Raw genomic sequence first — 25,126 nt, 5'->3', positions numbered from 1 at the left:
GAGAGGATTCAGTAGCATTTGTCTTATTGGATTTAATTTGCTTCCACGGGCGAAATACTCTCCTGTCGTTGCTGCTTAAGAAAAAGCTTCGTAAGCACGAACGGCATGTGAGAAGATGAGAGGACATACATCGTCCGCGTACCCGTGTTGTTTTCCCCTTCTCAGAGCAATCTTCCTGAAAATAATGTTGGGCGAAGTTACTATCGCTTACGTACCATGCAGTGTGGGCATGACGTACTCATCAACGACTTCATCAATTTCGGGGTAGTTCCCCTTGGTGAAAACCATTTTTATGATTCAAATTCGGGGCTTCGGTTCCGAAATTTTTGTAATGGATCGGTATCACGCTGATCCATATAAATTTAAAAAAAATCATTGGCCGGGAAAATTCGACCTGTCGTCTTCCGCCCACACGGTGTCTGTCACGATGACATCTAACCTGAGTGGGAGTGAAGCCAGTCTGTCCTCCCTTTCACACATCGACAGGACCATACTTTCAGATAGCAAGCGCGTATCTATGACGTCACATATAAATTGACGTCATATATACAATAATCTTGATTTTAGTGATTGCTGGTTGTGGCTAGCAAGCCAAATTGACACGTTTTTTGGAGTGATTATTTGATGATAATTACTATGAAAATTTATTTTTCGAACTATTTTGTTTTTTTTTCTTTCTTTTATACATTGAAGAGGGAAAAAAATCAAATTTTTTAAGACGAAAATCATTTTTATTGTACTTCCCAGTTTCGCAAAAACGTGTGGACAATGTTTACAAAAAATCACACCAGCACACACAAACACACTGACATCGTCTGAACTCGTCGAGCTGATTCGATAGGTACCTATAAAGGTATATCTAAGACCCAAAATTAAGGATCTCCCAAATCGACCGATAACTATACCTTTCTGTAAGAAAGGCAAAAAGGTTGTGTTGCGAAAATTTCAACTTTTTATGGACGAGCCTTCCAAAATTGCCAATACAATACACTTAATGCTATTGAGCTTCAGCAAACCCTCAAACCATCATAATGTATGAGACAATTGTAAATCTAGGCTTGTTACAACTTTATTTCGAAGACAGCGAACCAATTCATCCAATCTACAACGTGTCAGATTCAAAAAACTGTGTTTTCAATGTATTTTTTTTTACTTTGCCTATAACTCCTGAGCGTGATGTAATAGGACTTTGAAATATCGTCAACTGGGACAACATGTCAATGGCTTCTAAAATCTTGTACCTCTTGTACATCAAAAGTTTAAAGATTGATGGGACATTAAATAGACGTAGTCAGAAAAATTATTACTTTTACCAGTTATTTATAAATTAAAAAAAAAACCTGCGGTTTTCACCCTACTAAGAAAAAAGGGGAAAGTTGCAACAAACTCTGCAACAAATCAGAAGGGTGCTGTATACATTTAGGGGTAAAATATTCTACTAGCCTAAATCATAAAAAATTATGTTCAGATGGATGAAATTTTGAATTTAACAAACGAGTAATGCCAAATAATCATATTCCAGCATATGGAAACAAGATTTAAAAGGTTGATGAATCTCATCACTATTGGTTACCCTGAGATGATGATAACGCCGTAAAGTATACTAGCAGGCTAACAATTTATCCACCGCTATAATGAAGCCAGTTGTTCATTCTTTTGTAAATTGGTTCATCACTAAGCGGGAAAAGTTGTAATTAAGGCAAAGACAAAATAAAAATCCTCTATGGTTTTTACTGTTCCCGGAATTACAACTGTTATTTTTCCAATATCCGCAATGGTCTGACACAACAAAGGTGAATATTTGATTTGCATTTTGATGCATTTTAGCCCAGACTGGTAAATGAATCATAAAAATATTCATTTAAAAAAATTGATGATTGTCCAAAAAATGTATTTACACCAATATTGTTGGAATAGGATAACAAAAGCAATATAAAGTTTATAGGTGATGTCATTAAGCCAATCCGTCATATTCGGTAAAGTTTTTTACGACAAATGTATAAAAAATTCACGTATGCTCGATTTTTTTAATTTTTTATCAGAATCAAAAGCTTTGAAAAACTATATTTTTCTCTAACTAGTGAGCCAGTGTCCCGAATCACGACTTTTTGAAATTGAGTTGAACACCCTATTTCCGATTTGTTTCAAATATGTTATCACTTCTTTTTGTTTAAGTGTACATCTAGCACCATTTAAACCAATTTGTGAGTTGGATTTGACAAAAATATCACATGACGAGCGATTTTTCTCATTGTACGGTAATGTCCATAGTGCAGATATATATTGTGATCTATAAACTGCCATTTTTGTTGTTCAATGTTGGTTACGATTATTGTTCTAATTTTTGGGTTTTTAAACTGCAGTTTAGGATTAGGCTGACCGGGAACTTTCAAATCCTTGATTTTGATGAAACATGTTATGATTTTTCAATTAAAATTTTTTTGAGGATTCTTTCCTGTTCTTAGTAAATAGAGAATTTTGAATGCAAAGCTTCTTTCTACGGTAGTTGTCCGACGTTGAATCAATTACCAACACGTGAAAACGGTATAAGTTCATTTATTACGTCATGAGAAAAAGGCGTTTGAAAATTTTGCAACCTTTTTTTAAATCGCTAATTAAAATTCACCAGGAATCTTTCAAGTTTATTTGACCCAAACGACGCGTAAGAGCATTCTTATTGTGTTTTTATCGATAAAAGAGTATTTTCATGGAAAAATAGCTCGCATTTCCTTATAGAGTGTAGCCGGGGAATAAATTTCGGCTAAAGGGTTTTTACACTAAGCTTACCAGATTACCCGGTTTTATCCGGGTTTGCCCAAATATTCAATACAAAATTTGGGAAAAGTTTGGTTCGGCCCGGTTTTTCAGATTTTTTTGAAAAAAGGAATCTGAATTCTAGAGCTGGAAGTTAAATCACAATCCGAATGCTAAATTTTCAGTAGGAATTCTGAATCTAAATCACTAATCAGATATTTCTGAAGTTTAAAACTGATTTTAAAACTTGAATTCACAGAAAATGCATGTTTTCTTAAAGGTTTGATGAGATGAGATCTATAGTCTCCACATTTGAACTGTTCAAATTTGATTTCTTTTAATTTAGTATTTTTGAGATGTTCTTTATAGTTACGTATATATCTATTTAAAAAAGGAAAATTACGAATCAATCTAAGAAAAATCAAGTTGAGCTCAGTTTCGTTAGTGCATGAAAAACGTTCCACTAAATGAACGAAGATTGAACGACGCGATTAATAGCGTCTAGAGTCTAGTGTGAAATGTAATTAAAACTCGAAATAGGAGAAGAGTTTCACGAATTGAATTAAAACTGAAGCAAATGTCCGTCCGTCGTCGTCGGACGGAAATCTGAATGTAGCGGTTGAACGAATGAATAGGAAATGATTTTGAGACGACACAAAAAAGCGGAACGATCCGTAGGTTTATGTAGCTATGTAGTACCAACGAAGGATAGTATGTTTGTTATTTGAATTTCGATGATGGCGATGCACATTCGGGTTGGGTCGAACATGAAAGAATCATTCGATCCACTTAGCAATTAGTCCGTGCCACATCCGCTTTTTTTTGCTTCCAGCTTTTCTGCTTAGCTCGACCGAATTGAATTTTTGGAATTCAATGTTTTTCCTAGTTGAAAAGGGTTTTTTGAGCATTGGTTTGAAATTTATAATTCAGTACCATTTTTAAAAATAGTTTTTATCGACAATTTTTCACTTTTAAAACTGAGAGTAACGAGAAAATCATGAAACTCACGTTTTCCATCCAAAATAACATCGAACTGTAATTAGGCTTTCAGTCTTTTTATTTTGCCTCTGACACAATTCAGTCAATACTGTTGCCGTTTATTTATCCAGTTTTTTACCGCATTTGTTAGTGAACATGAGAACATACAATCATACATACATACCTGCATGTAATGCCCGGTGGCTAGAGAAAATTTGGCCCCGAACGAGTACTTTTTCACCTCGTCGAACCATTTCCGGATGCGACCTGGAAAATCGCTATCATGATCATCGTCCAGCGTGGCCGTGCTCCATATCGTTGCTAAGTTTTGACCCATGGTGAAACGAGCTGAGGAATAAAACAGATCAGGGATAGGAGTTGAGAATAGACATTTGCAGTATGTAAAGTTTAAGATCGATTCATTCGATAAAAGTTGCTGAAAGAGCCAGCAAGTAGCTGGTGAAGTACATTTATTATGTTAACCCTTATAATTAAATTAATGATTAAAAAAATCAATAAGTATAAAAATCTACACGACGTGCGGAATTTAAAATGATATCCCTTTTTTTCGATACATTGAAAATTCTACCTTCCGAGGTGAAAGATTGAAAATATTGATTTGAACCCAAATTACCCCCTCACAGTATACAAATAAGCTTAATGACCCTAAATGTATGCAATCAACCAACAAACCATAATGATTTTCTTGTTGATTTCTGGGTGTAGCCATGTGCTTCATAGTGCTATTAGTCACTAGTTTATAAAATCCAAAAAAGCGTGAAATTTATTTACCCATATTTCTGATGTAGAATCGATCAATTTTTTATAGTAAATATTTTATTAGTTCAGTCACCTTTCACAAAGGAAAGAAGTGCAAAAGAAATCAAAGTGACTCCTCATAAATCTCGTTTCCATATGCTGAAATAAGATTGTTTTGCATTACGCGTTTGTTAACATGAAAATTTCACCCAAACTTTTTTTTTTCATAATTTCAGCTTGTAGAAATTTTTAAAGTACCGTCAAACGGGGCATCATGCAACAGCGGGGTTCGATGCAACATTTATATAACACTACATTGAATCAATTTTTAATTTAATGTATTGTAATAAAGTTATCTTTTAATGATAACAAAATGATGATGACATAATTTCTCGCATCTTAAGCTAGTTGTATTAAATTTTTTATTTTTATGTAAAATTTGAAAAATCGGAAAATAAATATACAAATTTTAACATTTTTTGATGCCGAAAAAAACATTACCCAGTATGACGGTTCGGCTTGATAAAATTACCTACAAACTTTTTACAGGTTTCCTCATGTTATACCAACATTGTTGGTGTAAAAATATTTTTCGAACAATCACCCAATTTTTTTAAATGAATATTTTTAAAATTCAGTTAGGTGTCTGGGGTTAAATGCAACAAAATGCAAATCAAAGAAATACCTTGTAAATCTCGTTTCCATGTGCTGGAATATGAATGTTTTGCATCACGCGTTTGTAAACATTTAAATTTCATTCATCCAAACATTTATTTTAATGATTTCAGCTTGTAGATTTTTTCGTAGTATTATTTAACCCCTAAATGTATGCAGCATCCTTATTTTCAGAAAAAATGTGAAAATTTGTTTTTACAGACCCAAAAACTACTGCAATTGGTGTTGTCATGCGTAATAGTCTTTAAGGCATCGCAAATATATTAAACACTTTGAATTTTCGTACGTGTTCATAAGATTTTTCATTAAAACAAAGTTTGTTGCAAGTTACCCCATTTTCTAAGGAGTGTGAAAATCGCATGTTTTTAGAAAATTAAAAATAACTGAAGAAACCAAAAAAATTTTTAACTACGCCAATTTGATGCCCCAGCATCCTTAAAACTTTTGATGCATAAAGGATACGATTAACTGTGAACATAAGTTTTTTAGAAGCCATTGAAGTTGAAAATTGTTGCATGTTGCCCCAGTTGACGGTATTGATTACCCCTAAATGTATGCAACACAATGAAACTTTAATTCCTGAAAAACTGTACAATTTAGTTCGAGCAACGCAAAAAACTACAGCATCTGGTGTTATTATGCGTAATGGCCTACATGGCGTCACAAATAATGAAAAACTACAAATTTTCCTACGTTTTGATAAGATTTTTCATTACAAACATAATTTGCTTCAAGTTAGTAGGGTAAAAAATCGGATGTTTTTAGAAAATAAGAATTTTGGGAGAAACTAATATTTTTGTTGACTACATCTATTTTATCAACCCATCAACCTTAAAAGTTTTGATTTGTTTATCTTATGTAAAAGGCTTTTTATGTCTGTATGTAACGCAAAGACTCGGAAACTGCTTAAAAGAATCGGATTGGAGAAGTTTTTGAGGCCGAAATTGTTCCAAAGAAGTTTTGAGACCCTCTCCCTTCTAGAAAGGGGAGCCACCATACAAACTCGAAGTAAAATTGAGCAAAACTCTGATTTTTTATGGAAAATTTCCTACACATTTAGTACGTAAATGTTCTTTGAGCAGAGAGCAATAAAAAATTCGGAACCCGACCCGGAGTTTCTGGTGCCGCAATCAGAATAATCCGAATTTGCCAAATTCACAACGCTTCTTCCTATCGGCGTTCTTTTTCGTTCGTCCATTTTGTTCACATCTGAACAGTTTTCTACCGAATAGATAGGTAGGGGAGAACTGTACAAGACGCACCAGCGAGGTAAAACGGCCCATGCCATTCTTTCTCAAAAATACACTATCCTTTGGCTCCGAATGGTGTTTTTCTTCATTTTTATTGTAGCAAACGAGCTATTTATTCATTTTTTAGATGAAAAGTTCACAAAAACGACTTTAATACTTAGAAACGGAAGGATTATTGGATTCTGCCTAAAACTTGTAATTTTTTATGATTAACATAGAAGGTTTTATGGCAAACCAGTCTGCGCAATCTGCTCCAACTGCAGCTTTTCGTTATAACACTCGTCTGCACTTTCGAATGACTATTAATATTTTATTATATTTCACTAACCTTCCACAAATTTTAACTAAAATTAATCTTATAAAAACTGGGGCAGAATGCCCGTAAAACCGCGTGTTTTAGGCTCAAAATTTGAGTGCTGTTAACTTTTCAGAAAAACCAAATATCAAAACAAAATGTTTTCCTTTTTATTTGCTGACTTTCAAATTACGATATCCATGCATAATTATAACAAATTTCGTCCTTGTTTGAATTAAAAAGGTGCACCAATATTCGACTCGAAAAAATTATCTGCCGCCATGTTTGCCGCGATATCAGTCAAGAAATTGAATTTCGTTGCCTACCTGAAGGCGTTTTCCCTATAAGGATATCAAAAAGTGAATTTTGAAATGCAAAATTTTTGTTAAATTAAGCTATAATAAATGATTTTTTACCAAAGTATGGTTAGTTTGTAAAAATACGATGAACATGTAATAAAAAATTTGATGTTTCAATTACTATATTCCGTATAATCATTGTTCCATTTCGCACCACCCATTCGGTATAGTGCGTTCTGTCCACTAGTTTTGGCGTTCTACCCTGCGGCTTGTTTTCTGGCTGTTTAAGATTTTCACGAAAATATAACCAAAATCGTGTTTTTAACATATTATTTCTTTTTGATAAGATGTAAATGTGATCCCTGAACCGTCGTGAACTTTCAATTTGGTTCATAAATGATGGGTATCGCTGTAAATAGCGATTATGCTTAACTGGTGCGTCTTGTAAAGTTTTCCCCTCTCCCTGTCGGGGTTTCGATTAATCTACTATCGAGATTCTATCCTCGAACAATCTTGGCTTAGTGGTGTGAGGATTAATCGAACAATCCTCTCGGTGTTTTAAGTACGTTTTATTAAATTTTTTTTTTATAAGAATCGACTTACCAGAAAAGGTTTTCAAGTTGCGCTTCCTGAATGTGGGGCCAAGTGAAAACAAATTGTACGGTAAAGTCACGGTATAATTATATAAGGTAGGCTACTAACGCGAGTAAACAACTCGTTTGAATGCAAACTAGTGACGTCATTACTATCTGCCTATAGCGTGCCAAGCAAAAAGTTTTGCGCGCGTAGATCACTAGATGGATAATAATGACGACATTATCGGGAAGATATCACCTTATTATATTGTACACCGTGCGGTAAAGTGACATGTCAAAACAAAATCCAGATTGCTTTGATTAACCCAGATTGAAAAGTCTGCGCCAAAAATCGATCTAGATTTGGTCTCGTTATCCAGTGAAACCAAACGACGGATAATCCCAGGCAGCCAAAAGTTCGGATTTCACTTAAGGAACTAACTTATAAGTTCACATAGAGCTGAAAAAAAAGTTCCGTGGAACATTTTTGCTGTTCAAAATGCTTTTTCGAGGTCCATGAACTTCATTCTTTATCAAGTGGGGGAGGTGAATCAATAGGTCAAATTTCCGATTCAGCCATTTTGGTTTTGCAACTGCGGGCTTCACGTTTGCCAAACCAACAAACCACTAGTCGGCTGAGATCTGAGTTCGCAGCTCCATTTCGGCGGAATGGTTTTTGCACTTCTAGCGATCGATAAAATTTAAAGATTATAAGCGTCAAGTTTATAATTTTGCTTGTTTATATAGGTTACTCTGCAACACCTGCTATTAACTGTTTGATTTTCCTACTGGTCCACCGCAACCACCGTTGTACATACGGAGCTCAGTTCTTAAATGTACGTTAAAACGTTTGCTTAAATACCAGATGGCAAATGCAGATGATATTTCTTGGGATGTCCAATTCGGCTTTTGCTTCCGATCCTAAATTACGTCTGATTTTCAGTTAGAGCCTCATTTAGTACAGTTCGAAGTTTTCCTATGAACTAATCCTTGTTCATGTGATGCAATAAAAATATTTCGGAAGACTTCTCCAAATCACGTAACCGTTTCCTCAGAACTTTCGATTCAGTTTCATGATTGGACACCAAGCTTCGTTTTGCTTCCTTCAATTAGGCAATCTGTTCCACCTGTTGTGTATTGCTGAATTCAGCAGTGTGCAGGTGTCGAGTAATCCTTGTGTTCCGAGCAGAAACCTTGATTTTCTGGCGTGTCTATCCATCTTTTTCTCCACAACTACCTCCAACTGTCTTTCATTTTTTTTCCAAAAAAATTGATACACGATAGTATTATAGTGTTTCGTAACTGATTTTTTTATACATTGCACAAAACTACGCCATTTATTACATTCCAACATCCAAATCAATTTTATGGAAAACAAAATTTTTAATATTTATAAACGAACTCATTGATCACTACTGGTCGCATCTTTTCATTTACTGTAGCGCCCCTAGTTGTCACATCGCGAATCTATTGACAGTCCGGATGGTTTGTTTACTAAGTGGTGAAAATTTCATCAAGATTGAAGCAGTCAGTCAAAAGTTATCGACGATGGAACGCGAAAGGCGAGAGAAAATTCTGCACACTCACGTAGAAAAACCGACGTGGTCAGGGGTAAAGATCGCGAAATTCCTGAAATATCCAAAATCGACTGTAAATTTGGTGCTGTAACGTTACCGGGAGACCACAACATCGAGCAAAACAAACCAGGCGTAAAAGTGGAACATATGACCGAAAGCTGGAATTCGATCAGTTCACAATAATCCTGGAATCTCCTTGCGTGATTTGTCGAAAAAGTTCAAGACGACCCAAGTAACCATAAGCACTAAAATGCTCTAGCGTCAGCTATAGAGCTTGATTCTGTGCATCATTTTAGCTCTGTGAGCCAGGTTTGGCGAAATTAACTGCTGCTTTAGTGCAGAAACTGGTATAATCCTATAAAAGCACTGTTATAGCATTGGTTGATGCTATAGCGTTGGCGGGCAAAATGCTGGGAAAATGCAAATGGCGTTCAAATGAGGTTCGACCATGCGGAAAAAAAAGGTTTTTCGGATTTTTGTTTGGTTCCATTTTTCTGCCATGATACTTAATTTGTAATTATTTTTATATTCGCTTATGCATATTGAGAAGATCTCTCGGATTGAGTTTTCTACATGATATATTTTTTCAGCTGATGACCTGGAATCGAACTCATGACATATATGGCTCTGACATTTGACATTGACTCTGCCTGTGAACCTATCAGGTCCGCGTTAAATCTTTGAAAAAAAGACCTATTTGAATCAAATTTCTAGCAACCGGTGCCCTGAATTTGCATTGATTCAGTATCAATCAATGCTAATGAGCTTTGGCCTAATGCCACTTTAGTGCTTACATAGTGCTTAAAAGCATTAAAACAAGCTTGTGTGATGTCAATTTAATGCTTAGAAAATATAGCATTTGTTATTCTGATTTAGAGCAATGTTGAATTTCAAAAGCATTGTGCAAAGCTGATAAAATGCTAGTCGCATTTTAAAAGGGTGGTATAGTTCTAAAATGATGCAACATAGCACTCGAAGAGCTGTTGTAATGCAAAATTGCACTTGATGTGCTGATATAGTGTAATTTAGCCATTGAATGCTGGTGTAAAGCTATAAAAATGCAAAGCTTTAGTGCTTATGGTTACTTGGGGAACTACAGTACAGCTCGACGAATTTGTTTGCGAGAAGGCTTGCGGTCGTATCATGCAAGCAAACACCCCAAAAGGATGCTGAAACAAAACCTGGTTGCCAAAACGAGGGCAAGGAAGTTGTACGAGAAAGTGTCGACCAAGTACAACGGATGCATTTTGATGGACGACGAAACTTACGTCAAAATGATTGAAATTTTACCTTGCTAAGCGTAAAGGGAATGTTGCGTGTAGATTCAAGTTTGTTTTCGCAGATAAATTTGCTCGGAAGTTGATGATTTGGCAAGGGATCTGTAGTTGTGGGAAGAAGACTAAGATTTTCATCACTGGGGACACATTGAATGGAAATGTTTCCAAAGAAGAATGTCTCCAGAAGAGAGTTTTGCCATTCATTCGGTCCCACAAAAGTCCGGTGAAGTTCTGGCCGGACCTGGCAAGCTGCCACTACAGCCGGGATGTCGTTAAGTGGTATAAAGAGAACAAGATCGATTTTGTTGAAAAAAGTATCAATCCACCAAACTGTCCGGATTTTCGTCCCATCGAGAAATATTGGGCAATAGTTAAGGGCAAACTGAAGAAATGTGGCAGAACCATGAAAAACCCGCTCAAATGGAAAAGTGGTGGAACATGATGGCTAATTAGGTTACCAGCAGTACTGTGCAGAAAATTATGGGTGGTATCACACAAAAAGTTCGAAAATTCATCCGAAAAGCTGACGAATGATTTTTATGTATTTTTTTCCTTAAAGTGCAATAAAAACCCTACAAAACGACATTTTTACTTTTGTTGTACGTTATTTCTTTGCGGAGAAATGATCAATTTTATCCGACCAGATTCTATGCGAAACAGACTTTAGAACCTCTCGAGTCGGGTGATTTTCCATAAGCAATTAGCTATTGCACAATTTTCATCTGGGCATTTAAACAATAAGGATTTATCTGAGTTATATGGCAAAGCGGAATCAACAGTCCACGAGTGGTGCAGAAAGTAGAGATAATATGGCCCGTTAAACGTTAGAGGCGTTTTGAAAATTCAAAATATATTGTTTTTGAAATCTTATATTTATCACTGGTTTATTATAACCTCTATGAACAGATCCAAGAGGGCTGGTTTGATTTTTTTTATCTCACGTCAGTAAGGGGTTTTGTAATTGAACCATGTACAAAGTTCAATTGATCTGTTCTGAAGTATGGAATAACTTGAATCCGTTTTGTCCGCGTTTACGTTCAAAGCCATGGGTAGCCAACGTTTTGAACAGGTGGTCCAAATTTTGGAGATGAGATAGGCTGGCGGGCCACACCATAATTTTTGTTGAGTTGTCTTACTTTTCCTTAAAAAAAAAAGGACAAAGAAAAGGATGGGATGATATTTATCGACTGCAAGCGTTATGAAAAAAAAGGTCAACTCACTTCTACCATGTGCCCATATGTTATGAGTACTATAAAATTGGATTTTTTGAAAGTGATGGTATTAGCTAATTAAACAAGGAGGATTCATCCAGTGTTCTGAATATCACTCATTTTCAATGAATGTTTCTGATTGCACTTCGCACCTGAACGTACAGCGGTCGGGTTTCGTTATTGATTGCTACTGGACCTACCCGATCATTGATCGTTCAATTCATCGCTAAAATACAGATCACCTCGCACGATGCTTGCTGTCAAAACAGTGCAGCACCATCATCAAATTGGAATATCACCAATGCGCAATGCATATGGCGAATCTTGTTGGTCTTCGATCAGGAGTGAATGGATCAGGCAGTGAGTGAATGATACATGAAGCCGATCATTAGCGTATTTTGTTTGATTTGATATAAAGCAAATTAATAAATTTATTTGTTGTTATAACGTTTTTTAACATCAGTATGATCAAAATCAAATTGCAGTTGTGTTTGTGAGGGAAAGATGTTCACTTTCGCCGTGTTTTTCAATTTTTACAAGTTCTCTTATCAAAATGTCGTACGTCACGTTAAAACTACTGAGAATTTATGGTGTCCCGCACAACTGTTTGATTTTTCTCGTCCTTAAAAAAATAATTTTGAATTTCATATAATTCAGGCAGATACTGAGTGAGCTACATTCAGAATGGATCAGTTTGTATCTCACTCATCTCCGATATGCGATGTTTGCTGAACCGATGATTCTGAATGATGCGACTCGGTTTGCATAGCTGATAGGAGCGCTGATCGAGATTGCATACCAGCCAGGCGAAGCAGTAGCGAGAGGCGCTATCCCATTATACAATCGGAATGTTTCCAACAGGAAACGTATCCTGAGTGTTTGTTTTGATTGATTTTCGGACCATTGGATTCATCCCAATACACATCTTTTATTCAAATGTACTTTTAATATGTCAAATATTGAAAAATCCCCAACTCTTAAATAGAACTAAGATTAGAATGTGGTTATTCTGGAAAAAGCTTTGGCCACCCATGTTCTAAGCTAAAACCGCCTACCTCAACTCTTCTTTCTAAATTTTTCCATTCTCCACTTAAAGTTCTCAAAACAAATATCTGCCTTTTAACATGTTGCAAGATGTGGAATATATTTTGAAGAACAAGTGATGTTGCAACTTTTAGAATTATTCAAAGCATTGAAGGTATCTTTTGATACCAGTCAAACGATGAAAGTCCATATAAAAGAGACATAAAAAAATTCAATCAATATGTGGTTGTTGTTTTTACTTACTACAATAATTCATTTTATAATTTTTGAACATACTATACTGCCTTATAGCTATATTTTCATGTAATTATTGTTTAAACTGTTTCACAAATAATTGATATGTTTCAACTTTTACAAGATTCAACTATGGACCTACATATGCATTCGTCGATTCGTTGTCGATTTTTCCTAACTATGTGAAACTAACTCTTACCCAAAACACAAACACTCAAAACATAAAACTTTGTTGCAACTATCATAATTTACTATACAACATTCTTAAAACTTGAGCTAGCTTAATATTATCTACTCAAGGGCCCGGTTCCTGCCATAACATCCAAACGCACATCAATCATATAACATTGTTTTGCAACATACGTTTATAAAAGGTAAATTTCATCTGTCTAAAAGTTCGTTTTTAGCTTTTCAACAACGTAGGATAGTAATTTTTAAATATTGTTTTACTCCTAAATGTACGCAGCAGATTTATGCTTTTGCGGTTTAACATGTTTGGACAATACATAAAAGAAATGTTGATATTGGCGTTATTTTTTAACTGAGTAATGGCTCAATGGTACCACAAATTTGTCATGAACTGTAATAGAAGGCATTTGGATTTAAAGCTACCATCATCTAAGATGAGCCATCATTTAGGGCTAGCGAAAACATCAGAAAATATCCCCTTTTCAGCTTAACAAATTTTTTTTCCGAAATATCTTAATTAACGAACACACAAACATAGGATCTGAGTGAAGAGATCTTTTTATTTATTTTTTATTTTTTTTCATAGTTAGGACGTGAGATGGAAAACTATGAAAATAAATTTAGTGTATGGGGATCGACTGAATATATTGTTTTTTCCTATGGGAATTCTGGCTTGCAGCCTTTTTTTAAGCAAAAACGAAACGTTGGATTTATAAAAACAAAAATCGTTTTTGCTTAAAAAAAGACTGCAAGCCAGAATTCCCATAGGAAAAAAAAGAAAATAAATTTAAAAATCAGCAGAAATTGCTATAGTTTCAATAATTATAGGTATATTCTATAATTGACGACTAAATACTTACCCAGTTTCTTTTTGGGATCGTGCTTGAATAGACACTGATCTGCCCAAGCTTGTGCCCGACTAGCCAGCTCATCGTCCCATTGCTGAAATCCGAGAAAGAGAAGATAAAAAAAATGAATCAGCACTCGCCGTAGAGAGGAACATTTATACCCAGCGACACCGATCTGGTAATGAACGGGAGAATTTCGCTATCACCTAGCACTCATCTTGTCTCGGGGTCCAGCAGAGACCAGACCAGAACAGGTGAAGAAAATGGAACTTAAAAGTTGACATTTTTGCTTTTCCCGGACCAGTCAACGCTGCTGCCTGGTGGTGGTTCTCACTTACCATTTCCAGCATGTTTTCCGCGCCCGGTTGCCCCGGTATGAGTCCTTTTGCCACCGCCTGTCGCAATTTGTTGTGCTCCTCCAATATATCATACTTATCGGACGGGTCCAGACCGGATTCTGCGAATGGCAAAGAAAAGAATACCTGCTATAAGTAATAGTTCATGCAGCGAGGGATGTGTAGCATGGGAACCAAAAGTATAATTGCTATAATGAGTAATCAGGCAGCGTGCAGGGAAAAAAAGGCTAAGAACGGTCATCGTAATTCGCTGATCTCGGACAACCTTCTGGTAAATTATGCTTTTTAAAACTAGTTTCATTATCTCGGTGCTGTGTTTAACTCTTGAACTGTAATTTAATGCTTTGCGGGTAGAGAACTATCATTTGAAACAATAGACTCAGTTAAATAATTGGTTTATGCTTCCCAGTTAACTGATTTTTGAAATTGTTTCCACCTTTTTAGATCGTAATGTAAATGTTAAAGTTTGAACCTTTTTTGCCCGATTTTTCACTGCAACTTAGCAGAGCACACCGGGTCATACGGTAGGGGAGAGTGGGGATACTTGATCCCCTTTTCTTATTTGCACCATATCTTTTTCGAAAAATTTAGCAACTCGCCGTCCTTGACATTTTCCGACAGCTTGTAACTTCAAGTTCCTATGCTCCAAAAATTAGAATGATACTTGAACCCGTTGATGAACTAGAAGCATTTTCGTGGGAGTAAAAAAATTGCGATTTTTCTGAAGTTAGGGGGGACTTGATCCCCTATTTAAGGAGACTTGATATTTTATTCAGGAAGCTCTAATCCTTGTATAAAAATCAAACAAAACCCCAAGATAGAATGTTAATTGACTATTTTGGTCATGTTTGTTCTCATTTCACAACTTATAGCAGACATAAGAAGAAAATTCTATAACTTTGTCTCAACGCTAATAACATTGCATACTTAAAGGCGCTATTTTTTATAATTAAGAGAAAATTAATTATTTTTGCTCTTTTCTTCAGACAATTGTTAGATAAATATTAGTATTTGGATAAATATAAGTAATTTCGTGATCAGCAATCATAACGCTCAATTTAGAAGAAGAATATGCCGTTTTTATGGGGGATCATTTGTACCCAACTCTAGGGGATCAATTATACCCATAATCAACATTTTAGAAAACTTTTTCTGAAAAAAGTTGAGAGTTTTCGATTGCTTTGTAAATATGGCATTATAAAGTTCATTTTACGCTCGAACGATTGATACATTGGAACAAATATTTTTTTCATAATTTTCCCATGTAACGAACATTTTAAAGTGATGAAAAAAGATCTTCACGTTACATTTTGTGAAATTTTTCAAACAAAGTTCAATTACTCAAACAATTATTTTGTTAAAATTTTTTAAACTACAAGTATTGTTATTTTGCTCATTTTGGCACATTTTTCTAGAACATTTGATATTTGTAAGACATTCCAGTTTCGAGATATAGCTAAGGAATCAAGTATCCCCAGGGATCAAGTATCCTCATTCTCCCCTATATATTCCATATTGAGTCGTGAAACAAAAAAAAAATCGGCATTGTATGTATTCGAAATTACTGGAACAAATTCTACAAAATTAGTATTTTAGAGTTACCACAAATGTTGTGTTGAATTTTGTAGTTGAAAGTTTAATTATAAAATTTATAACATTTAGATTATGCTGTGTGTCATCCAAGTGTAGCACACTTTCGAGAAAAAAGTGTGATGGGGATGACAAGCAACTGATATAAGTATAAAATTTTGTATTCGCGATCGTACATATTAACTGGTCAGTGTTTTTCGGATATTGTCGTTATTATGCATTGGATTGAAATAAAAATTGGTACACGAAAGTTTCAACAAATGGGGAATCGGTATCATGTATTAGATTTTGTGAAAGAGGCCGACAAAACGGATCGTCCGTATTAACTGTTCAGAGCTTTTGCTATTTTCACGTTATAATGTTTTGGATTGGAATGGAAATTCGCAATCGGTAGTTTAAAGCTGACTTCAAGATTCAATTTTCATGTAAAGGTTTCGGATCCGTTTCGAGGTATGGCTTCATCTTGCTAGTAAACATCATTCTTGGGTTCACTGAAGTTTGCCCGAATCTACGCAGGACCTGATTGATAGAAATGTTCATCTAAACATTAGTATTAAATTTAACTCCAGCTTTTATGAAAACAGGAGGCATCTTCAATCCATTCGAAGCAACCGCTCCAAACATGGCTCTGGTGGGATGCTTGACAGTTAACTTAAGTTTTACATTATCTTGAACATTAGACTGCCTCAAATTTGTATGGGAAATTCAAAACCTGTGAAATGTTATGCGCTGCAGGCTAAAATTGATCCTAGGCCTAGTACAAGATCTCATGCCAAATTTGGGCCAGATTGGATTACGGGAAGGGGTCGCTCAACGAGCCTGAAGTTTGTATGGGATTTTGAGACATTTTGTTCGGGAGAAACATGAAAAACCAGTTTTTCATCAATAACTTTGGTTCCCGTTGGCCGATTTCTTTCAAAAACGGGGTTTCTTAAAGCCTAAACTATGAAAAACATTTCATCCGAAGACTGCATTTCGATAAGAGTTAAGATAAAAAAGTTATTAGGCTTCAAAAATGAGCTGATTTTTTAAGGATGGTATTCATCACTGTTAATGAGTCGGAGAGGTCGAACATATCGTCGCCTCATTAACACTGATGAATACCACCGTTAAAAAAGTTAGCCCATTTTCGAAGCCTAATAACTTTTTTATCTTAACTCTTATCGAAATGCAGTCTTCGGATGAAATGTTTTTCATAGTTTGGGCTTTAAGAAAACTCTTTTTTGAAAGAAATCGACCGACGGAAACCAAAGTTATTGATGAAAAACTGGTTTTTCATGTTTCTCCCGAACAAAATGACTCAAAATCCCATACAAACGTCAGGCTCGTTGAGCGACCCCTTCCCGTGATCCAATCTGGCCCAAATTTGGCATGAGATCTTGTATTAGGCCTAGGATCAATTTTAGCCTGCAGCGTATAACTTTTTCAAAAGTCGGGTCATTTGGGGCATTCTATTGAACATTCTTATTTATTTATTTATCTTTTCTCTTTCGGGAGAGCGGGGCTTCTGTGAACATGGTCCATTAAATTTTCGCTTTTTTGTAGGGTAAATGATCTTGAGCGGAACTAGTCGAAATCTGATCTTGAGCGGAACCATTTACTTTTCCTAGGATCTAGGCAATGATTATTAATGAATCTTATCTAAATGTTGAAATAACAATTTTTCAAGATCTTTTCATACATCCTTTATCATTCTTGCTAAAAATTATGAAATGAAATAATGTTATTAGAAGCTTCCAAAACATACGCATTTCTGCTGCAATTTTCACCAATCTAAGCTGACTTTGAAGGTCAATTTATGTAACCCTTGGCCGTTATAAACTGATTCTTAATGACTAAAATGGCAGAAAAACTCATAAAAAAGCATTATTCTGGTTTTTGTGGAAAGTTTTCCATTAAAATATCAATTTATCGCGTTGTTTTTAAAAGTAAAATATGATCTTGAGTGGAACCATCTTCGATCTTGAGCGGAACTACTAGCTTCCAAAATAAACCGCTAGGTGCGCTTCCTTATGCCTTATGTCTCTCACGGGGGTTTTTACACCTTAATATATGCAGCATCTTTTATATATAAACTTTAGGGACAGAAAAGATGTAAAATTAGTTTCGAATAGAACCAAAAGTTACAGCGTACAAAACCAGGCACACAAAAATTGATTCTTTCTTTCAGAGGGACGACGGGAAAGAGAAGGAAGGCTTTCTACATATTTTTTGTCAATAATATCGATTTAATTAATAAATAATAATATTTAACGATTCACTTAGTAACCTGGTATTGAAGACCTATCCGATTCCCTAGTATTTGATGTTACACTTGAGCTCGAACTCATGGAAATCGGTTTGAAAATAATTGTTTTATCAATTCAGCTAAATACTTAATGTATCAATATTTTTTTAATATAAATAAAATTTTATCGTAGTCCATATGAAACTGGAATTTATTATAAACTATATTCTTTGAAAGAGTTGTTTAGAGCAAGGTTCTGTAGTTTTACTGGATTTTAAGCCAATTTTTATCACAGAATCTGTGAGAAAAATCAATAAATTTCGAGATATTCAAAAATTTCACAGAATTTTTATATTTTGAATGGATTTCCAATATTATTATTTTTTTTGTTCCATATGAAATTTCGGTTTCTTATTTAGAATTAGAAAAGTATGATGAGATTTTCAATGTAAACTGATTTTTTCCAAATCAAATGTAAAAAAGACCTAATTTATCATGAATTTTCAAAGAAATTCATGGAATTAGCATCACAGAATATTCGGATAAAATCACTAAAAAAAACAGATATTTTACTCAAAAACACCTTGGTTAAGAGAAATGTACAGTTGTTTTTTGCATAATCTATAATTTACGACATTTACTTTTGTATTACTGACTTTGTCGTAACCTTCAAAAGTTGTTCGAGGCAATATGACCCTAAACGCGCACATTCAAAAAGTCATTTAAGTATACTTACGAATTGAACTTTTGAGATAAAAAAAGACTTAAATTTGAGTTTAGAGAATCGTTTCTTTCGAAAGAAATAAGATACAGTGAATCAAAGTGAAAATTGTATATCTTTTTTGAATTAAAAAAAAATTAGAAAGGATATTTTGATAACAACTTTGGAAGGCTAAGTTTTCGTTATTAACGTGAAAACATTAATTTTTTAACTTTAAAATCTTTAAAGATGAAATTTAGTTGTAGTTTTCACAGCTACACAAAGATTAGGAATGAGAGCTATTAAAGAAATTTTTCAGTATAAAATGGTTCCGCTCAAGATCATATTTTAGTTCCGCTCAAGATCAGCGTGGTTCCGCTCAAGATCAGAATTCTTACTTCAGTAAAACAGCTCTAGAGTTATTAAGATTTACACTAAAATATTCTAAAAATCATCATTTGAAAGCAGAAACCAAGATCTATCCGCTGAACTTAAAAAAAATCGTTTGGATATAACCCCTATCCACACCGCGTGATGAACTATTCCGAGTTGCATCGAATTGGGCCATTTAGTTCCGCTCAAGATCATTTACCCTATACAGTAGAATCCCGCTTATCCGAGCTCCGGTCATGCGCGGTCCAATGGGAGGTCTCAAGTGGGAAAAACCCGTTAAAAATAACACGAAAATAACACATCACTTCAGTTCACTAATCACTAATCACTAATCGTACTTCCACAGCCAGAACTTAAGTCTGAGTCCCGAAGAATAATAAAAACATGTTATTATTCTTCTTGTCTTTGTTCATGCTTTTAATTATGTTAACATATAAACATTAAAATAATTAAAAACATAAAATGGTCGGGCCTACCGTGGAGCAGAGAACGCAGAGATGTCAGGAACAAGGGGAAAGAAGAAGCGTGGACCACCAGTACCATACGCTCCGAGGGGCATTTCGTTGGAAGCACGCTAAAAAGTGCTCCTTGTAGATTATTGAACCAATGAAGTGACCCATCATTCAGCGGCTGGAAATGAGTTATTTTAAACACAGAAATCATTAAACAAGGCAAAAGTTTGCATTAAACATTAACATTTTCAATCATTAAAATTTAACTCTATAACTGTTTTAGATTTCCGTGTTCCATCATTTCTGGTCATCGACCAAGGATATAGCGCCTTTACTCGCTCTTGAAAGTAAAGAAGAACAAAAAAAAAATTAGTAGAACATAAACCTTTCAAGGTCTTTTGAGACCTTGAAAGGTGATTATTACAGTCAGACAAGGCCAAATAATCAGACACGTCCTAAATAAATCATTGCATCCAATTTCAATTATTTTATGAAATGTTGTTAAGCCAAAATACTGGTAATTTCCATTATTGGCTAAAAATATATGTAAGTGACGTAGAGTAGATTTAAATAAAATGGGCCTTCATAAAACTTTTTGTATTCTACCCTATAGTAATAGTGTCTGAACAAGAAGGCACATTGGTAAATTTGGAAATAATTAATACGGTCAATGCTGGTGTTTTGCATCATGGGAATTATTAGTTTTGTATTTTGAGTTCGTTTCATTCTGATGTAAGCATTCTGATGTGTTTTCCTAAATTTTTCCTGTAGAGTTGTGTTGTATTAAGAAATCATAAAACCTTGCTGACATTGAGAGAAAAAAACGTGAAGAGCGAATATGGAAAAAATAAATTGGAAATTCCTCACCAAATGATGCAAACCAAAGCAACCTTTGCTTTGATGATGATTGCCTCCTTCTAGTAGCCCTGTATTGGCTAGCGGCTTTTGCGTTTGACGACGCCTCATGCTCCGCCAACATGTCTTTTTTTGGAATGTCACTTTTTGCACGTATGTAGACCCCTTCATTTTTCCAGGATGCAACACTCAACGCAATTAATGCCACTGGATTGATAGGATTCACTCTCCGAATAATACATTTTCAAGCCGGGGAAGCAATGATTCTGACACTCATGCTTGGGTATTTTTCGAAAATATTTGATCAAGGCTCACGGTATGATATTTTTCTCCATTTAATTCATCAAACATCTAAGAACAATCGTATCTTCCACAAATGATACGGCCGCCGTGCTTTATTGTTCATCACGAAAAATCCCAATCAATAACAGTTTCAGCTTGATTTTTTTAGATTTTACTCCGCCAACCACATTTTTGGATGGGCTTTTCTATGATTTTCTTCATTTCGGGGTGCGCACTTGAATCGAAAGGAAACTTATCATGATCGAAACACAACTTCAGGCTCCCCAACGAGGTTTCAATAAAGTTAACAGTATCAAAAACACATAACAAACTTCTGTCGAGCACTTATACAAAGATATTTCACTTTTAACTTCAAATTTCCAAATTAAACGATACTTGAATTAATTTTTTGGCAGAGAGAAAACAAATAACACATCACTTCAGTTCGAAGAATAACTTCATCGTTTAGGAAACATTTTTTCCCGAGAATTGCATACATTTAGGGGCTATATAACCTAATATCAATTCTTTTTGGTTGCAATCATTTGTTAATTTTTCATCGTTTTCCCAATTCCGCTTTAACACTTGTTTTCAATCTCTTCTTTTCAACCCAACATAGAATAATTTTTGTTCAAAAATAAAAACCAGATTGTGATAAGTTTAAGACCTAATTTTCAGTAGCTATTTTAGATCTAAAAACACATGGAAAAAAGATTTCTTCAGCTCTCCCAATATCTCCATTTTCAGTATTTCAATTTTATTTTAGCATTACTTAAATGTTGCCTTTAACAACTCATTGTTAAACAGTTGCCATAAGTATGAATTGTAGCATGTTCCAATCTGCTTTGTTTAATGCTGATTCCAGACAATCCCATCTTAAACCGGGATTGGTTTTAAGAGGGTTAGTAAAATTTGATTTTTGTTTTCTTTATAATAAAATAACAAATTTAAAACAAACGTACATATCAGAGAATAACACAAATTTTTTTTTCAATTATTTTTCCGTGAAAGTTGCCTGTTAAACAGGATTTAAAAAAAAATTAAAAACATTGAAATGAAGAGATTTATTTTGTGATAGCTTCAAATAAATTTCAGTCCTAAATTTCTTGAAACAGTTTCAATTAAAAGTCTTTATTTAAACAAAAAACAGCTTTAAACTTCATTCTTTTTCAAAAAAAGACAATCAAAGTAACTAGAAAATTTCAATTATTAAGAAGATGCATTTAAATTTAAGAATCACATAAGTAGTGAAAAGTTCACTACAAAAAAAACTCTAGTTCACATTTTTTGAAAACTGATCAATTTCTTCAACTCAAAATGCATTGATCTTTTCATTGATACTTCATGTTTGTCTAACAATTCTACTTTGATTTCAATAATTCATCGAAACGCCAAAAATTTCTTAGAAGAATAGGTGCACATGTTTTAATGACTGTTCCGGAAATATTTCGTCAGATTTTTTCTATCGACTCAAGATTTGGTTCAATGGCTCGTAAAATTTAAAAAATGAGCAGTTTTCATTATATTCCAGTTGATAAATTAATAAACCTACATTTGAACTAAATAGGGGAGAATGAGGATACTTGATCCCTGGGGATACTTGATTCCTTAGCTATACCTCGAAACTGGAATGTCTTACAAAGATCAAATGTTCCAGAAAAATGTGCCAAAATGAGCAAAATAACAAAGCTTGTAGTTTAAAAAATTTTAACAAAATAATTGTTTGAGTAATTGAACTTTGTTTAAAATATTTCACAAAATGTAACTTGAAGATCTTTTTTCATCACTTTAAAATGTTCCTTACATGGGAAAATTATGAAAAAAAATATTTGTTCCAATATATCAATCGTTCGAGCGTAAAGTGAACTTCATAATGCCATATTTTCAAAGCAATTGAAAGCTCTAAACTTTTTCCAGAAAAAGTTTTCTAAAATGTTGATTATGGGTACAATTGATCCCCCTTCCAAACGGCATATTCTTCTTCTGAATTGGTCGTTATGATTGCTGATTACAAAATAACTAATATTTATCCAAAAACTAATATTTATCAAACAATTGTCTGAATAAAAGAGCAAAATTAATTAATTAATTTCTCTTAATTATAAAAAATAGCGCCTTTAAGTATGCAATGTTATTAGCGTTGAGACAAAGTTATAGAATTTTCTTCTTATGTCTGCTATAAATTGTGAAATGAGAACAAACATGACCAAAATAGTCAATTAACATTCTATCTTGGGGTTTTGTTTGATTTTTATACAAGGATTAGGGCTTCCTGAATAAAAGATCAAGTCTCCTTCAATAGGGTATCAAGTCTCCCCTAACTTCAGAAAAATCGCAATTTTTTTACTCCCACGAAAATGCTTCTAGTTCATCAACGGGTTCAAGTATCGTTCTTATTTTTAGAGCATAGAAACTTGAAGTTACAAGCTGTCAGAAAATGTCAAAGACGGCGAGTTGCTATTTTTTTCCAAAAAAAAAATGATGAAAATAAGAAAAGGGGATCAAGTATCCCCACTCTCCACTACTCTTTTTTTGTTAATAGACATTTAATCAGAAAAATCAACAAATTTCTTCCATTTTATGAAGATGTGTCAATCTTTTGCAAAACTACGAAAGGAATACAGCTTACAACAAATTATTTTAATATCTTTTTTTAATGAACATGCATTTTTAATGGTTATAAACAGTGAGCGCGATAAGCGCCTTTGAGTATGCAAACATTTATCAATATGCACAAAATTTAGGTATTAGTACAATATTAATTTAAAAGAAAATTTATTATTTTCATGTTATGGTTATGTGACCTCCAAGACATAAATAGTATTTGATTAAATTAAATTATTTCGGAGACACCTCAGATAGCCTGAAATATGTACAGTAGAAACCCGCTTTTATGTGCTCGTTATCCGAGCCACCGTTTTTATCCAAAATCCATGTAAAAATATGTTTTATCTTTGCGGTATATTGTTAAGCAATTAAATTGAAGTTGCCAGTGCAAAAAGGTTTGTCAATGTATTTCGTTAAATCCAAGATTTCCCTTATCCGAGGTGGTCCTGCCCTCGACTACCTTGGGTAAGCGTGACTGTACGTACATTCTTTTGCATACCATCCGGGCGCAAAACTTGATGATGTATGGAACTTCAACAACCTGATGGATAGGATAACGCGAAGAACTAGAAGTTCGGATATGCGGGATTCTAACGTTTAACGTTTCTATTGACTTTTTGGATAAATGATCTCAATGTACTCTTTTTGGTGTCGCGGAATATGGTAACCCTATGCTAGACTTATATTCGAAATTTTTTGATTAATTTTTTCACCAAAACACCAAGAGCATGCTGTAAACTTGCTCAACTGAGTTCAAAGTCGGCCAGAGTACTTTTTTTAAAGAGGGAACTGGTCTATTAGAAATTTAAAGAACAAAATAAAAGCCATAAAACTAATTGAATGTTGCATGTATTACCACACAGAGTCCGGTTCCCATCCCTCAGGTTTTTCCCCAGGAATATTGTTCGAAATTTTATATTCACTTCCCAACGTTTCCAGCCAGCCGGCCGGCCAACCAGCCAATAGTGTGCAAGTTAACTTTCCCTGAACAAATTTATTGCCGGGAGCGATGTGCCGGCAGAAAGGAAGAATATTAAGAAGCAAAATTTACATTTTTAATGATAATTTTTAAAATCAACTTTACGTCGACCGTAAAATGGCTGGTGAGATGGAAAAGCGACCACTACAATCGAGGAGAAGGCTCGGTACGCTCCCGGAAGAAACGGTGTAAAGAAGTTTATGTATTTTTTTCTTCTTTTCACTACACTCTCCAGGTCAGGCCACAAAGTTGATGCTGGCTAATGGCAGTATCTTTTCTCACTATGAGACCAATTTTTTCACTTTTCCTTCTTGGGTGCTTTAGTTTTTCCTTTCTTTTATTGTCGCTAAATTATTCGCTCTGCTCTGGTAGTTCCTTTTTTGTCCGGTAAACCAGATGTGCCATTTGCCCCTTCTTTGGCTAACCACCCACCCACCCTCAACAGCTAGCTTCTGCAAAGTCTTGGAGGAAATATCTTTTTATATATATGGACGGCTGAAGTAACTATTTGCTGCTGCTTCTCGGTGGTGAAATGCGGCGTGAAAATATTGCTAATTAGAAGCTGTACACATATACTTGAAATAGCCGGTAAAGTGTTAGACCGAAATGACCCGTGCAAGAAATGTTCAAGTATGGGAAGTAGGTATAATGGCTGCGCGTGGTTTTTTGAATGCAACTTCTTACAAGGCTCCGTTGAACTGAACACATTCTTGAACGTCC

The 25,126-nt window shown here is 34.6% G+C and overlaps 1 protein-coding gene across 1 annotated transcript in view; it reads right to left on the bottom strand.

Annotated features, from left to right (window-relative positions):
- The window catches only part of LOC129739093 (protein lon-1-like), a 68,570-nt gene that overhangs the window by 8,130 nt on the left and 35,314 nt on the right, over window positions 1–25,126 (bottom strand). Inside the window, exons 3-5 of the mRNA XM_055730489.1 lie at window positions 14,304–14,422; window positions 13,978–14,059; window positions 3,917–4,080 (exon numbers count right to left, since the gene is read on the bottom strand). Coding sequence (XP_055586464.1) covers window positions 3,917–4,080; window positions 13,978–14,059; window positions 14,304–14,422 — 365 coding nt within the window. The remainder of the gene's footprint in view (window positions 1–3,916; window positions 4,081–13,977; window positions 14,060–14,303; window positions 14,423–25,126) is intronic.

This window comes from Uranotaenia lowii, chromosome 1 (assembly GCF_029784155.1).
Source record: "Uranotaenia lowii strain MFRU-FL chromosome 1, ASM2978415v1, whole genome shotgun sequence".
NCBI lineage: Eukaryota > Metazoa > Arthropoda > Insecta > Diptera > Culicidae > Uranotaenia > Uranotaenia lowii.
The sequence above is the reverse complement of the archived record's forward strand: the minus strand, read 5'-3'. Positions and strand labels throughout refer to the sequence as shown.